General features: G+C 40.9%; 1 protein-coding gene and 1 long non-coding RNA gene across 7 annotated transcripts in view; one reads left to right on the top strand and one right to left on the bottom strand.

Moving 5' to 3' along the window:
- The window catches only part of LOC307227163 (sodium channel protein type 5 subunit alpha-like), a 38,709-nt gene extending 27,558 nt beyond the window's left edge, over positions 1–11,151 (bottom strand). For 4 of the 6 annotated variants that reach the window (XM_079996344.1, XM_079996348.1, XM_079996345.1 and 1 more), the window contains exons 1-6: positions 8,076–8,152; positions 7,463–7,554; positions 4,266–4,505; positions 1,943–2,006; positions 1,118–1,259; positions 124–321 (exon numbers count right to left, since the gene is read on the bottom strand). In XM_079996344.1, coding sequence (XP_079852470.1) covers positions 124–321; positions 1,118–1,259; positions 1,943–2,006; positions 4,266–4,505; positions 7,463–7,554; positions 8,076–8,137 — 798 coding nt within the window. In that variant the 5' untranslated portion in view covers positions 8,138–8,152. Of the gene's footprint in view, positions 1–123; positions 322–1,117; positions 1,260–1,942; positions 2,007–4,265; positions 4,506–7,462; positions 7,555–8,075; positions 8,153–9,332; positions 9,426–10,980 lie in introns of those variants that run through there. The other 2 variants (XM_079996347.1, XM_079996346.1) reach the window with 2 other exon arrangements.
- The window catches only part of LOC307199341, a 37,277-nt gene continuing 29,066 nt past the window's right edge, over positions 8,974–17,184 (top strand). Inside the window, exons 1-3 of the long non-coding RNA XR_013831901.1 lie at positions 8,974–9,134; positions 11,753–11,946; positions 12,539–12,705. This is a non-coding gene — a long non-coding RNA (uncharacterized lncRNA). The remainder of the gene's footprint in view (positions 9,135–11,752; positions 11,947–12,538; positions 12,706–17,184) is intronic.

The following is a 17,184-nucleotide window of genomic DNA, read 5'->3' as shown; positions in this document are numbered from 1 at the left end:
TTGTATTGTTTTTAATGGTGTTTTATGTTTTATTGTATACATACTATATATAACTACTGCTATAAATTATGTTTCTGGGGAAATGGAGGTAGTTGTTGATTAGCAATGGGGCAATATATGAACCTCTTGCTCTTTCTTCAGCATCTCCATGGCTTCACGAAATTTCCTTTCTTTTGCTTCTGTTTCAGCAATAGTGGCTGTGCTCTGTTCTTCGTAGGCCATCGTGACCACAGCCAAGATTAAGTTGACCAGGTAGAATGATCCCAGAAATATGACCAGCATGAAAAACAGCATATAGATCTTCCCAGATGCTCTGAGAGTCTGTAGTCAGAAAGAATATAGCAATCATTCTTTTGGTTGTGATGTTTACAAAATGTTAAGGTTTTCATCACCAGTTTCCCATATGTTAAAGGGGAAAAGGCCTTTGGAACCATATAGAAAACAATGAACCACACTAAAAAAATAATAATACAGTAATTCATTAACCAAAATAAAGATGATGAAAGAAACAACATTAAATCTAAAAATGACACATGAAATTCTATGTTATGGATGATCCAAGCTTTGCTTAAAAACCGCCAAGGAAGGAGAGTCCACCACCTCCCAAAGTGGTCTGTTCCACTGTTCAACAGCTCTTACTGTCGGAAAGTTCTTCCTGATGTTCATTCAGAATCTCCTTTCTTGTAAATTTAATCCCCTGGTTTGGGTCCTACCCTCCAGAACAAGACAAAACAAGCTTGCTCCATCTTCAGTGGCAGCCTTTGAGATATTTGAAGGTGGCTATCATATCTCCTGTCAGTCTCCTGCCTTTTGGGCCCAAGAGAACCCTTAGATGGCTAACAATATTTTTACATGTTTTTACATGAAGGAACATTCATAACTGTGATCCCCCTTCTGTGCTCTGAGGTGGCACAGTTCATTCTACCAGCTCAGGACCCTGTGACAACATTTTCATCTCATATTATCACCCCAGGATTCCACTTGGTAGACTGTAGCATATCATTCTACTACTTATATAGCTAAGAAGGGAGCTGTAAAAGGTAGGCAGAGCAAGCCGCTTCAAATTTCTATGGCAATTTCCCCATGCAATTTGTTTCAAAAGAATTGAAGCATATACCTGTTGATAGAGGCGTTCCCAGTAATCCTGCGTCATGAGGCGGAACAGGGAAAGGAAGGCCCAGCCAAACGTATCAAAGCTTGTGTACCCAAAGTCAGGATTTTCTCCAACCTTCAGACATACGTATTTCGGCGGGCAGGAACTGCAAATAACAACTTTGTTTCAGTGATAAAATTCTCCAGCATTTAATTATGAAGAGAAAGTTCTGCCAATACAGTGGTACCTCGGGTTACATAAGCTTCAGGTTACATACGCTTCAGGTTACAGACTCCGCGAACCCAGAAATAGTACCTCGGGTTAAGAACTTTGCTTCAGGATGAGAACAGAAATTGTGCAGTACTGGCACAGTGGCAGCAGGAGGCCCCATTAGCTAAAGTGGTGCTTCAGGTTAAGAACTGACCTCCGGAACGAATTAAGTACTTAACCCGAGGTACCATTGTATATGGAGAGACTTGAAAATATGTGAATTTTTTTTCTTTCAAAAACATGGCTCCTACATTCAGCAGAGCTATGGCTCCCAGTAGGTTGGCCAGAGTGGAATTTGTGGCCCTCGGCTGGAAATCGTTCCCCACCCTTGCAACAGAACTGCAGCTTCAAACTGAAAATGGTAGATCTCAGATCTTACCACACAGGGGCACATTCACAATGTTTCACATGCAAAAATAATGAGAAGGTCACATTTGACTTTGAACACACAAAAATTGAATTTGAGAATGTGGGCCACAGTTTTGGGAGGAGGGGAGGTAAGTAAGCAGAAAGTAAATAAATATTCGGAGTGAATAACAGATATTAAACACACTCATAACAGGTATTATGTAAACTTACCCACCATCTGAAGCATTGCTGCACAATAAATAATCTTCAGTGTCATTCTTATGTATGTAATTCACTGCAACAAAAGAGTCAAGGATAAATATGGTTCCAGATAAGTAGAGGTTCTAAAACAGCCAGTCGTTTTGTCAAAACCCATGGTTATCGACCTGGCTCATCAACAAACCATGGTTTAAACTAATCACTGTTCCTTCTTAGCAAGTCTGGAGCTCCCCCGGGATCTGTTCTTTAACACCAAAGACTATCAAAAAGATCGGCAGAGGGGACATGAAAGAGAGTTAAGAGCCTCGGACTTAAGATCTCCGGGTTGATGGACTTTTGGAGAACTGTTGGCAGGAGCCGAGACCGGGGAGGGGAGATGGTGAAAGAAAAATTGGGAATTTAAAGTGTATATATTGTGATATAATTTTTTTTTTTCTTTTAATGAGAGATGGGAAAATCGTGGAATGGAATTTTTGTGACCCTAGGGAAAACGTCTTAAGAGAATAAGTTCAGATATATAAGTTCTAAGGAGAAATAAGATTAAATAAAGTAAAAGTGGATGGCTATTTGGCGAATGAGAGAATGGAAAATTACAGTATATTAAGATAAGTTATAAGGATAAAAAAAAAGATGAAGGATTTGCTGAAATATCTATTTGAATTAGAATACAAAGAGGGGAGGTGTGAGGAGGTCAAGGAGATAAGTTAAGAAAGGGAGTTATATCAAGGTTTAACTTGTTCTTTTGTCTTTTTTGATTGTATCTTTTTTTCTTTTTAGCTGTTTTTGCTTTTTTATTTTTTTTATTTTTATTTTTCTCTTGGATATGTTTTGCTTTTATATACTGTGTTCCTTTTTGTAATCTTTTAAAACTTGAATAAATATTATTTGAAAAAATAAAAATAAAAAATAAACTAATCACTGTTCCTCCAGTTCTGATATAATGTGAAACGGTTTAAAACCAGAAGTGGGTGCTTCTAATCACATCTGTGCTAAAGGAGGGGAGGGGAAGGAAGAGTGCATGAGCCCAAGATTTCCTGTTGCTCATGCACTAAACTAAATTAGGGTTGCCATATTTCAAAAAGTGAAAATCTGGACACAAAAGTTGTTGAACTTTCTTCACCAAAGTTGTTAAGTTGTTGAGCTTCGGCAAAATCACAGGGACATTTTGGAGCTAATTTTAAGGAAAATTGGCAACAACAACACTGCCTCCATGCAGTATTGTTTGAACTTGGAAGCTGCAGCCATGCAACCCCAGTAAGCAAGGCTTCAGTGGGGGCAAGAAAGGGGACGGCATCATTTGTGCACAATATGGTTACCAGTGTGGTCACGCCACAGATTTGAATAATGGCATTATGATACTGGATTTTGCCTTTTACACAACTGCTGCACATTTGGATGACTAGCATCCTGTCCAGTGAAGCTGAACATTATATTAGGCAGGGCAAAACAAATACTTCTTCACACATAGTTAACTTATGGTATTCCCACCCACTAGATGTAGTGATGACCACCAACTTGGATGACTTTAACAGAGAATCAGATCAAATCATGGAGGTTAAGGCTTTTGATGGCTACTCGCCATGAGGTCATGTTCTACCTCCTCCACTGTTGGAGGCACACTGTGCCTGTAAATACTAGTTGCTGGGTATCAGAGTTACACTGAGCCACTGTGAGAACGGAGTGTTGGACTTGATGGCCCTTTTGCCCGATCCAGCATGGCAGAGGCAAATTTAGGGGAGCATGACAGCTTCACCCACACTGGCTACTGAGCTGAGAGGGTGCTGCAATAATGATTTAGAACGGAAGGCAAGAGGCGGGGGCTGCTGAATTTCAGCATCGCCACTGAAATTTGAAAGCCCAACATTCTCCATTGAGCAGGGGCCTCCTTCTTATGTTCTTATTTTTGTTAGACAATAGCTTTTTTACATAGGAATTGTTAAAGAACTCTTCGGTGGATGCAACCAGGACTTGGTGATTTGTTCATTTTTAATTTGTCAGTATGATTTAGCACTCGATCAGTTACCACCTCAATTCCTTGGACTCCCATCCTGTGCAAGTTCAGGCATGGGGTTCAGTTACAATCGCACCACTCATGGAAGAACACTTGGGAGTTTGAAAGTAAGATTGCAATAATCCAAAAAGGATTTATCCCAATGCTACCCACATGGCAAATCTACCAAAGCACTTATCTGATACTTATAATTCTCACTATTCTTAGGAGTAACAGTCTGAAGTGGCAGACTCGTGTGTTTTGTTTGCTAGGGCCCATTTCAAACCTGGAGACAGAAGATGGAATAAATCCATTGTTTTGCAAAGATCTGAGGACAGCATTTACCTGGGCTATTAGTAAAATTCTCATACGTAGTCAAGTTCTGTTTAGATGAAAAGGATGTTTCATTGGATATGCTCTGGCTGATATATTCCGTGTAGTTCTTGACACATTTGTGTCTCAAATGTCCTTTAAAGAGTTGAAGACCAATGAGGGCAAACACACTCAGGCAGAAAACAGTCAGGATCATAACATCTGCGAGTTTCTTAACAGACTGGATTAAGGCACCTACAATGACTTTCAGACCTGTAGAGGGGGGGAATGAATGACATATGAATTCCAAAATCAAAGTACCTGCAGAACAATTTGGAGTGTCCAAATGGACCTAGAGTTCACTTAACATTCATTGTTAAGTGAAAACTGTGTCAAACACCAATGCATGATACAAGCATACACCAGTTCTGATACTAATTTTAGAACTTATCTGAGGTAAACTCAAAGTGAAACATAGTGGAATGTAGTGCAAATAAACCCATGCTTTCCTAAATATTCTGTGTACAGCACTTAGTAAATTGTTTTATGTGCTCCATTTAATAAATAAAAACAACAGATGGATGGAACAGAGAAAATCTGTTCATTGTTGGTAGCAAACCTATACAGCATTCGGATCTGTAATCAGTGGGTTTGAATTTTCAGCACAGTTTGTATGATTTGTAAATGGGCAGCCAGCCAACATGTTTTGCTTTGTATAAAAATAATATCAAATGAACAATCACTAACCATAACTGTTTGCAACAGGACATGAAGCAATTGATTTTCTCTACAGGTGGTACAGCAAGCTAACATTAAAAAAAAAACACCTTCAAGTAATGAAAGTATTTCATCCGCTTAGGGAAGATAACCTACGGGACATCTGCATTTGGAAGTTTTCTTTTTTTATTTAATAATTTTTTTTATTAATTTCCAAATTTTTAACAAGCACAAAAACAACATAAAAACAAACACAAAAGATCATATTTTCTTTACCTTATTTCCATAAACCTCTTTTCCCGGACTTCCCCATACCTTCCCCTTTTTGCATCCTTTATTTTAAACAATTATTCAGCAACCCTTCTTAGTCAATTAAATATAAATTCATTCTCCTTTTCAATTTCACCCTAAATTAAACACAATTTACCGCTGCAATTCTACGTCTTCCTCTCCCTCAGCATTTTAGCACTCCTCAATTTTATAGTAACTCTTAAGATACATCTTAAACTTCTTCCAATCTTCTTCCACAGTCTCTTTCTCTTGGTCGCGGATTCTGCCGATCATTTCTGCCAGTCCCATAAAGTCGATCACTTTCGCCTGCCATTCCTCCAGCGTGGGTAGCTCTTGTGTCTTCCAATACTTTGCTAGGAGAATCCTTGCTGCCGTAGTAGCGTACAAAAAGAAATTCTTATCCTTCTTCGACACCAGCTGGCCGACCATACCCAAGAGAAATGCCTCTGGTTTCTTGTGAAATGTGCACTTAAGCACTTTCTTAATCTCATTATAAATCATTTCCCAGAAGGCCTTAATCTTCGGGCAGGTCCACCAAAGGTGGAAGAAGGTACCTTCAGTCTCTTTACATTTCCAACATTTGTTATTGGGCAAATGATAAATCTTCGCAAGCTTGACTGGGGTCATGTACCACCTGTAAATCATTTTCATAATGTTTTCTCGTAAGGCATTACATGCCGTGAATTTAATACCTGTGGTCCATAACTGCTCCCAGTCAGCAAACATAATGACATGACCTATGTCCTGTGCCCATTTAACCATAGCTGGCTTCACTGTCTCATCTATTGTATTCCACTTCAACAGCAAGTTATACATTCTTGATAAATTGCATTTGGAAGTTTTCAGAACAACATTTTTGGGGTGTTTTCAAAATCAGCTCCCTCACCATATTGAGGTGAAAAAAAAATATGATAGGTTTTTTTGTTTTGCCCTCATGAAAGTTTCAGGTTCTTCTCTGTCCCCCAGCATTCTCCTCATACACACAGGGGTGTTTTTTTCCCCAATGTCTGCATAATGTCATTGGCTAACCCATAATTCTCCCATTTATTTCAGATTTTCCCTTTCTAAGAAAAATCCAGTAAGCGAAAAACAGCAACCCAACAACAAACAGTTGCCAGTACCCCATTTGCCGATTAAGCCCCTGTTTGGAAGCACCTCAGTTTACCAGCAACTTGCAACACAGTACAGAATACAGTGGTACCTCGGGTTACATGAGCTTCAGGTTACAGATGCTTTAGGTTACAGACTCCGCTAACCCAGAAATAGTGCCTCAGGTTAAGAACTTTGCTTCAGGATGAGAACAGAAATCATGCAGTGGCGGCACGGCAGCAGCAGGAGGCCCCATTAGCTAAAGAGATGCTTCAGGTTAAGAACAGTTTCAGGTTAAGGACGGACCTCCGGAACGAATTAAGTACTTAACCCGAGGTACCACTGTACATGTATATTTATGTACGGTATTCTAGTATTTCACAGATAAAAATAGGTACACTTGTGAACATAATATATGTCTATTATACAAAGAATCATGTCAAGTCCAGTTTCGTCCCCCACTATTACACAATGCTTCCTGTATTAAACATTCAGATTGCCTCTCTTGCTACACTAATTTAAAAGTAAAGAGAGTGTTTTTTTTCTTTTCATTATTGATATTCTAGGGTAACACTATTATTTTAATATATGAATAGTTCGAAATAAACATCGGCAGGTGAAGCATGTGAAATGACTGTGCATGCCCAACATTTCTTACCTGCCCATCACCAAGAGGTCACAGGCTGCATTACAATAATATTATTATATTATTATAATATAATATAATATTTAGTTGTCCTTCACCCTTAGGTCCCAGGGCAGGTTACAACCATTTAAAACACAACAATAAAAGCAGTTTGAAATGCATTACAATAACAAAAATGCATTTAGGTGCATTGATGCATATGCACGAGCCTTAAGATGCATCATTCCTAACCTAGAGATTCACTTCTAGAGAACTGGGCATGGGGCTCAAACCTGGAAAATGGCAGCTATAGCAACTCATCCAGGCAAAAAGCTAGCAAGCCTTCCTATATGTGCCCCCCAAAGGAACAGCTGCAACACGATTGTCTCTGATAAATGAATACCATTGAAATATATGCATCTGATGTGCCATTGACACATAGATTTGAACTTTGCAAGGGCAAATGCAACCTGATTGCTGTCAGAAACAATTCAGAGATTTTTCATACCTGGGATAATGGAAACGGTTTTTAAAGCTCTCAGCACCCGGAACATCCGAAGGACGGAAACACCACCCATATCAATAAACTCTCCCAAAAGTCTGTAAAATAAAAATGTGAAATAAGTTTTTTAAAAAATACAAACTTTGGGGAGGGGTTACAGCAGCAACACTGGTCCCCTAACCAGCCTTCTCGGTGGTGGCACCCGCCCTGTGGAACACCCTCCCACCAGATGTCAAAGAGAACAACAACTACCAGACTTTTAGAATACATCTGAAGGCAGCCCTGTTTAGGTAAGCTTTTAATGTTTGATGCATTACTGTATTTTAATATTTTGTTGGAAGCCGCCCAGAGTGGCTGGGGAAGCCCAGCCAGATGGGCAGGGTATAAATAAATTATTATTATTATTATTATTATTATTATTATTATTATTAGCCTGACCCAACTGTAGCTCTAGTCAACATACTCCTCGCTGTGCCCATGAAAGGCCTTTTAGTGGCAATGGACAGCTATGCTGCTCTTGAATGGAAGCAGAGCCTGGCTTCCAGTTTACAGTGGCTGCTTGGCATCTTCCATTTACCCCCAAACTGGCCTATAGGTGTATAACTTGGGGAGGCCTTACATTCTGGGTAAATGAACATCGCAGTCAATCAAATGGCCACTGCAGGTACAATTTGCTGCCATTCAGAAGTGGCGCTGCCCAGGGCTAAAATACCCTCTAAAGAGCTGGCACAGGGACGCCCCCCATGGAGTCCGATGCAGTCATGGTATCAGCAAGTGGGGTGGGGGGGCATTAAGTTCTTTCTCACTGTCCAGAAAACCAATGGCCTGGCAGAAGCAGAGGGACAGCCCTTAGAATCATGGAACTGTAGTGTTGGAAAGGGCTCTCAGGGTCATCTAGTCCAACCCCCTGCAATGCTTAAAAGCCGGGAGCTTGTCTACGGCCTTAGTGTCTCTACCGTGCAAAGCATTATATATGCAAGTAAGATCCGGAAGGACCTTTCTTGTATATACAACAGTATATATATTATATTATATTAATTAATATTAATTTAAAATTAATATTTAAAATTAAAATAAATTTTAATTTAAAATTAATATTAATTAGCAACAATCAGTTTGGAGGTGCAAATATAGTGAGAAGGGTGGTAGGAAAGATCTGACTCGGCCTAGCCAGGGCTAGTTTCATTTCTGCTAATTGTTTGTAAATACAAACTGGGAAGCCCAGCCAGATGGGCGGGGTATAAATAATAAATTATTATAAATACTGCGGTTACCTTGGTTTACAACCATAATCCGTTCCGGAGGTTTGTTTGTAAACCAAAACAGGTTGTAACCCAAGGCGCGCTTTCGCCAGTGGGGCCTCCCCCCCAAAATTGTTCATAATCCAAACAAATGGGTTGTAATCCAAAACAAAAAGGTTGCAAACCAGGATCCACACTTCCGGGTTTGATGTTTTTGTAATCCAAAGCGTATGCAAACCAAGACGTATGCAAACCAAGGTACCACTGTAATCATTACATGAGCCTTTTTTTTTTTTTTTTTTTTGAGGGGCTCTTACTTCAGGCTGAGGCCTATAGCAGGAGGTAGACTTTGGGGCCTGGTTTTGTTTTTGTTTCATATTTCTCTCTCCCCATGGCCACCCCTTCCTTCAAAAGAAGACATCTAGGCAATCTTCCATGTATGTATTAGTCAAGACCAGAACTTTGGCTTTCCTTCAGGCCTATCCATGGCCTTTATCTCGGTGTATTCAAGTGACATGTGACTATTTTACAGATGTATTTTTTACTTTTCTACCCCAGTGTTCCTCCCAAGAGCTTGGGACATTTCCTGGGCAGTCTTCTATTTTAGGTATTAGGCTCAGATGGTGGCCTTTTACCTCAGATTTATAAAGGAATGCTGCTACTTTCACATCTCTTTCCAAAGATTTCTGGGCACTTCCTGGCCAATCATGGCTCCGTCTAGGTATTAGTCAGGCTCAGAACTTTACCTCAGGCTGAGGGACTATGAGCAGATTTTGCTGAGGCCTGTAAATTGCTCATGCTCAGCAGAGCTTCTGGGCTTAAACTACAATATGGTTCCACAGTCAGAAGTTTGAACATGAAACAGTTTTTCAGCACAAAAGCACAGCTCTGGGGAAAGTTCCCAATATCCTGGCATTTTGAGAGAAGCTAAAATTGACAGATTCGCCAATCCCCTACTGCAGGGTAGCGTGATCACTTGCATCACCTCAGCAAGGCAATGGTGAGGAGGGTAATTTTACCACACATTTTGGGGGCAACCATTGCAAAATATGTGGTAGAACGACTACCGTATTTTTCGCCCCATAGGACGCACCGGCCCATAGGACGCACCAAGTTTTTTTGGGGGGAAATAAAGGGAAAAAAATTTATTTCCCCCCCAGGCACTTGTGGGGCCGGCAGCGGGGAGAAGCGCTCTTCTCCCTGCCGCCTGCCTTCAGACCAGGTCCGGGGACAGCGGGAAGACGCGCTGCGCCTCCCAGCTGTCCCCGGAGCTTGCATTTTTTTGGGGGGGGGAAATGAATTAAAAAAAATTATTCCCCCCCCAGCCGCAGCTGCCGCCCCAAGCCTTGCGTACAGCTGCCCAAATCACGGGGCACCCTCCGGAGGGCTCCCTGTGCTTCGGGCAACAGGCTGCCGCCCCAAGCCTTGCGCGCCCGGCAGGACCTCCCGCCGGGCGCGTAAGGCTTGCGGACACTCGCCGGGGCTGCAGGCTGCTGCCCGCAAGCCTTGTGAGCCCGCGGGAACTCCCGCCGGGCTTGCAAGGCTTGCGGATAGCTTCCTGGAGCCTGGAGAGCGAGAGGGGTCGGTGCGCACCGATGCCTCTCGCTCTCCAGGCTTCAGCGAAAGCCTGCATTCGCCCCATAGGATGCACACACGTTTCCCCTTCATTTTTGGAGGGGGAAAAAGTGCGTCCTATGGGGCGAAAAATACGGTAGTTCTAATGAAGGAGGTGAGGACAGGTGACCCCACCTAGGCCCAAAGTCACCCCCCCCCAATAATCACCCCAGGCCTCAAAACTGTCCAAAATTCCCTTTCTCTCTCCTAAAAACCCACAGCTAGAGCTTTTCTGTGGATTCTCACAAGATGCTGTGCATCGGCAAAATGTTACTTTTATCAGTACGAGAGAGCTCCAAAAAGCTAATGAATAGGCTCTGTCAGAGCAAGCCTGAGAACTGACTTTTATCTCATTCAAAAGTCCAAAAGAGTCCCAAGACAGGAGCTTTCTGTTCATGCTCAGGGGAACTCATGGGGCAGGACTCTTGAAGAGGAGGAGAAAGGGGAGGGAACTGGAAGGGGAATATATGCTCTGTGCAAATGGCTGCGAACTCATGCTTGTTTGTGAGTTATCACACACTTGCTCCTTCTATCAGTTCATGGATAGTAGAAATAAAGCTTTTTCTCTGAAACTATTCCTTGAGTGTCTGTTTGACTCCCATTTTCCCTTTCCCGGGTGCAATACTTTTTCCCACCTGAGGGCAAAGCCTCATAAGGCTACACTAACACCTCAAGCGACATGGGAGTCAAAAACCCTCAGCGAAGAAGTATCTTATCTTCAGAGGAGAGTGGACTAGGGGATTGGATCAGCTCTCTGCCTGCTGAGTCCCAAACAGGATGGAAGCGAGACACACACTTCCTCCAGGGACCTGCAATCCTCTATTAGGAGCCATTTGCAATTAATGGTGTGTTAGTGCTGCCTGCAGGCAAGGCTCTCAAAGCACTGGCCTTTTAGTACCGGAGCTGCATGGAGAAGGATTGGGCATAATATACAGAGAGTGCAGAATGTAGTAATGGGGAACAGAATTCAACTTCCTGAGAAAGTCAATCTCTGGTCCTAATGCCTGCAAAAATATTAGGCGGGAGAAGCTGATGAATAACTATTTCAGTATTTGGGGGGAATCCCAAGTTTTACAGTAGCGCAACAAAATCTTTATGAGCGAGATCCAGAGGACTAGAAAGCATTTCGTGATGATATGAATGACAGCTGCCTCGATAAGAGCTTTCTCTCCTTCCTCTAATCGCTTTTATATGTGCTTTCTACCCAGAAATTAATTCAAACTTCTTTTAGGCTCTGAGACCAAACATTTTTCCATGTATAAGATGCCCCCATGTATAAGACGACCCCTATTTTTTGAGCCCAAAATTAAGAAATAATTAATTGCAACATTGCGTGTATAAGACGACCTCCTTTTTTTAAGTGCATGCTATGTTGTTGTTTTTAAATGTCCCTTTTAGCCACCACTGTTCAATTTCTTGAAAGGAAATTATTTAATTGCAGCAAACTCTGATGCTTACGCCATCACGATAACACTGAAATCCAGCCAGTTCCATGGGTCTCGAAGGAAGGTGAATTCATTCAAGCAAAAGCCTCTTGCCAATATCTTGATTAGACATTCGAAGGAATAAATGGCCGTGAAAGTATACCTGAGGAGTGAAAGTATACAGGGAAACAAGGTTAACACAGAAAGTAAGGTAACAATCATAAGATATATTCCTCTGGCTTACCCCAATGTTTTCAGTTTTAAATGTATGCCGATTTGCCAACTCCCCATAGAGTAATGGAAAGTGAGTATTCATGTGATATTTGGTCCTTTTCTGTCCTGAGGCGTCATAAGGGACAAATGAACTGTAATAACTCTTTTTTTTTTTTTTAAGTATAGGAAAAGACTGTGGGTTGACCTTAACAAAGGCATACTAAGAGTAAACCAATTTGCTACAAAAAAAAAGTGATAGCAGCTTGGTCAGAGGGCATTCTGAATATTACTTTGTTGGATTTTAGATTATGAATTTAAAATCAGTGTTGAAGTTGCTTTTCCATTACATATTGTTTGTGGACTGAAAACAGCAACAGCACTCAATACTGACCATATTCACTGCATTGAATAAGCGAACATTACCCATTTCTGCTCCTGTTTCCATTTTCTTCAGCATTCTCTGACATCCCTAGCTGTGTGTAATAGTCCCTAGATAAAGGCATCCAAACTTGAAATAAACTCAAACGAGGGGCATATGATTTAATCCTTGCATAAGACACCTTTTTCCACAGTGTGTTCTGCATTTTTAGGTCCTGTATTAGGAGAATATAGTAGAAATAGAAGAAACGATATCACCAAAGTTACTTACTCAACATACTTCGTGGAGGAAGTCTCGCTGCTATTTGACTGCACGTCCGCAAGAGCCATGAAGACACAATTGGTGAAAATAGTGACCATAATAAACATAGTGAACAATGTAAGTAACAGGAGTTAAGGAAAATGACAATTGAAAAACTTTACACTAGCATTTGCTGTGGATTCTCAGCTTCAAATGTGTGTGGAGGGGTCCCCTACCCTTCCCTTGATGTAATGTTGAGCATCCACAAACTGCTAATATTATCCCCATAAAAATATTAGGTTTGTAGAAGTAGCACAACTTTTCACACACCTTATGACAGCCTTCCACAACATGGTACCATCCAGATGTTTTCATCAGCCCCACCAGCATAGCCAAGGCCCTGGGGATTATTGAAGTTGTAGTCTACTCTGAAGAATCTGGAGGGTACCATCCTAGGGAAGACTGCCTTACAAGGAGTTGTGTTCCAGGTGTGGATACACCTCATATCTCTCTTCCTGAATTACAACAGAATTTGACTGAATGGCAGCAGTGTGACATTGGGAGAGAAGATATTTCTCTCAATACTGAAACTCAAGGCCACCCAGTGAAATTGGTTAGATGCACATTTGTCCTGAACAACAACAACAACAACAACAACAACAAAGAGGGATTCTTTACACACACACACACACATAGACACACAAACACACACATAAACAAAAAATCACCATCAACTTAATGCAGGATTAGCCAATGTTATGCTCTCCAGATGGACTACAGTACACATCAATATTGATCATTAGCCATGCTGTCTGAGACGGATGGGACCTGAAGTCCAAAACATCTGTAGGCCACCTTGTTGGTTAACCCTACCATAATGGAATCCATTGCCATGTGATGTGCAGGTGGCGCCTCTGAATCAGAAGGCTATAAAAGAGATAAATGAATGGAGGATTGGTTCATGAATAGCCAGTAGCCATGAGAGATAAATGGATGTTTCCTGGTCAGAGGCTGCATTCTCTGAATTGCACTTGCTGAGGAACAGTGAACAGGAGAGGTCTGTTGCTCTTGCACTTCTTCACGTAAAGGATATGAATGTACCAAAAGCTTAATTACCATTCGTCTGATTGGATGAAAAGGGCTAAAGATGTACAAAGCACGTGTGGCTGTAAATCGGAAGATGGCCTTCCCTTTGTTCAACACCATAAATGTCTGTGGGTGGAAATACATTAACTGGAAACATTGTTCTATGACAGTTAATGCTAATATCACACTATGCGCTCCGTCCCTAAGTATATCAATTAAGGGGAATGAATTTGGGAGATGGTTTTTTTTTAAAAAGTAGGCTACAAAAAAGGTGTCAGGAGTGTTCATGAAAGGCAGGAGAGAGACTGTGAAAGCTGCTGGAGGAACAGGTTCCCCTGTCTTCTTAACTTGCTCACCTTAAAGGGCTAGCAGGATTCTAGGGGCTGATATGTGACAATCAATCATTCATTTGTATGCCGTCTTTCCAAAGTTCAAACCATGTACACGGCGGCTTACAACATATAAAAAATGATGGGGTGAAACTGTCAAAAAGCACAGGAAAGATAATGAAAACCTAGTAGAATAACTGCAGATTTATCAGCGCTAACTGGAGAAGCTGAATTGTGATGCTACAGTCCTGTCAGCCAATAGGGGGTTCTTCTCAGTCTCTCTCCAGGATTGTAGTTATCAGCTAAGGCTAAAGTCTGCTCAACGCTGTCCTAGAAATCAAGGATAATACACTGTCAGAAGGAAATCTGCAATGTTAATGAAGCCCTATTAGAATTATTTAAAAGGCACACAACTCTCCACCTTCCTACGATCACCTTGTTTCTTTCAAATAATGCAGCCCTCCCCCCCATTTCTAATTATATTACCAAAGCCTATGGGTCACAAAAAATTTATTCACCTTATGATCATGATAGTAGGGGTCAAGATCCTCAAGAGGTTCTCCAATGAGCTCCAGAGGAGGGTTTCCATACAGGGCAGGCAGCTTCTGGAATACCTGTAGGTCAAGCTGAGGGCGTGGCTTCTCTGCAGGGGGTGGGTCTCCGCATGCTTTCTTGGCCGCAATGCATTTCTCAATGGCAACCAAGGATTCGGGAGTGAATCGGCGGAAGTTGTTAGCTCCTAGCAACGTCAAGTCAGCCATTTTTGCATTCTTCTCATAAGCAGAACTTACTCCTCGTTGCAAAATTCACTGTGGAGCTATTATCTGTGTTTGGCCACACGGTTGGGAAACACTTTCTGAACAGCAAAGCAAAGCAGGAGATGACTAGATAAGGACACCAACTGAAATCTTAAAGTCATAAAAAGTGGTTTAGTGTTGCTAATGTGGCAACTCATTTCTCGTTAAGTGCACATTTGCTTACAATTTAATAAAATAAAGGAAACTTTTCATTGCAGAAAGAGGAAGCCTCGAATATTATCCGGACTATAGACAATTCCCGTAAAGTGTAAAAAGGTCAGAAAGAAAGAAATGGCCACACAAATTAACTTTCATACCCCAGAGGTATTCTTGGAAGATCCCCATTGATCTCAGTAAAAGACAATGACTCAGTTGCATATGATCCAGCCTCAACTGCACAGAGTCAGAACAGATAAAATGAGGTATAATTAATGGTGCAACCACTGTGCACACTTAGGTGCAAATAAGTCCCACTGAACACACTGCCAAAAGTTATATCCAGTGACTTAGATAGCTTTAAAAAGTGACTAAACAAAGTCATTGTAGTTCTATCAAGAGCTCTCAATGGGATTTCCCTCTTTAGAAGCAGTATACTACTGAATCCCAGGATTACTGTATACTGATCGAAGAAGATTGCCCTCATTCTTGACTGACTTTGTCATGCATTAAAGGCTAACCATGACATCATGTTCATTATGGGATTTCTGATTGGCTAGGAATAAAGTTCCTAAGATATAGACCAATTAAAAATGGTATCAAAGCAACTATCAGTCAGGAAACAAAAAGGCAAAGAATTGTGGAAGTTTGGGAAATAATTGCACACACCCTCAAAAAAGAAAAAAATGACTACAGTTTCCTAGAGATGTTGTTCTCTGGATGCAAAATTTGGGTTTCCTTGGCACATTGTTTTGATATTTCTTCAAGTGCATATTACATCAGCCCTGATTCCAGATACAACCACCAAGGAAATCTGTTGAGATTTACTGCAGTTCGCATTGTTCGAGACAAATGATAGCGGGGCAAAGAAAAGCTAGTTTGAATTATGTATGGATTGATAGCACTCCTCCGCAGAGCACAGAGGGAATAGTATAATTGCTGCTCTGCACCCTTTGCCAAATGTTGCAGGCACCTGCCCAATAGTAGCTTGTTAGCAGCTGCGGCTCTTCTGTCAAAGCATGCCCAGCATAAAAGGATCACAATTTGGTTTTGAAAACCTAACCATATGCACAACTATGTCATTTTGCCCTGAGAATCCTCCCAGTTGCCACACGGAACTAGACATTTAATACTGGATGCAGAATTTAGCATTCCTGAGAACCTTAGTGTGCATTTTTGTCTAATGCAAAGAGTCCTGTCAGGCAACATGTTATACACTATTATAACAAACGCTAGGAGCCTTGTACCCAGCATTGCTCGGGATTTCTAAGAAACCAAATAACCAGGGCGGTTTTGAAAGTTTCCATCCACCATCTTAATTTAAAATGGTATCCAACCGTACCCAACTGTATCAAAATGGTATCCAACTGTATCCAAACTGTATCTCAGGAACCATAATGTAAAATTAGGTTACGATATCTTCAGCAGTGTCCAAATATATAGTGAACAAACAACTTTCCAAAATATTTAGCAGACTTACAGCCTCATGCCCAGTGCTGCGAAGTGATGTAGGGTTGTGTATAATGCCAGTCCTAGTCATTATTATGTGACCAGGTTTACAGCTTAAAGAGCTCTTACCCTTCCCCAGCATACCTGGGTGTTACCTGGAATGGGAGCCTTTTTAACTTCCCATGGAAGGGAAGACACAAGACCTACCCACCCTGGAAGAATGGCAGATGCAAGTAATGGACTATATGGAATTGGCTGAAATGACCGGCAGAATCCGAGACCAGGGAGAAGAGTCGGTGGAAGAAGATTGGAAGAAATTTAAAATCTATCTACAGAAACACTGTAAAATTATTGAATGTTAAAGACATTGGAATAAAATGAAGTGGTTCTAGTAATAAGGTAAAATAAGAATATGCAAGAAGGGATGGATACTAGATGAAAATTTGAAGTTAGAATATGTGAAGATAAATAATTAAGGGTAAAATATGAGGTTATGAATTTGCTGAATAAATTTTTAAATGGAATACAAAAAAGGGAGGTGTGAGGAAGTCACGAAAATAAGTAAATGAATGTGAGATATTATAAAAGAGGAATTTTTGGTTTTTTACTTTTTTCTTTTTATGTTAAATTTTTTGTTTTTGTATCTTTGTATTTTTTTCTCTTGTGTGTTATTATTTTGTAACTCTTTTTTGTTAAAAATTTAATAAATATTATTTTTTAAAAAAACCTTCCCATGGAAGGAACCAATAGCTGTGCTGATCTCAAGAGTATGTGTGTAGCGTAATCTCTTGCAGAGCATG

The sequence above is a fragment of the Podarcis cretensis genome, assembly GCF_951804945.1.
Source record: "Podarcis cretensis genome assembly, chromosome: 12".
Lineage (NCBI taxonomy): Eukaryota > Metazoa > Chordata > Lepidosauria > Squamata > Lacertidae > Podarcis > Podarcis cretensis.
The sequence above is the reverse complement of the archived record's forward strand: the minus strand, read 5'-3'. Positions and strand labels throughout refer to the sequence as shown.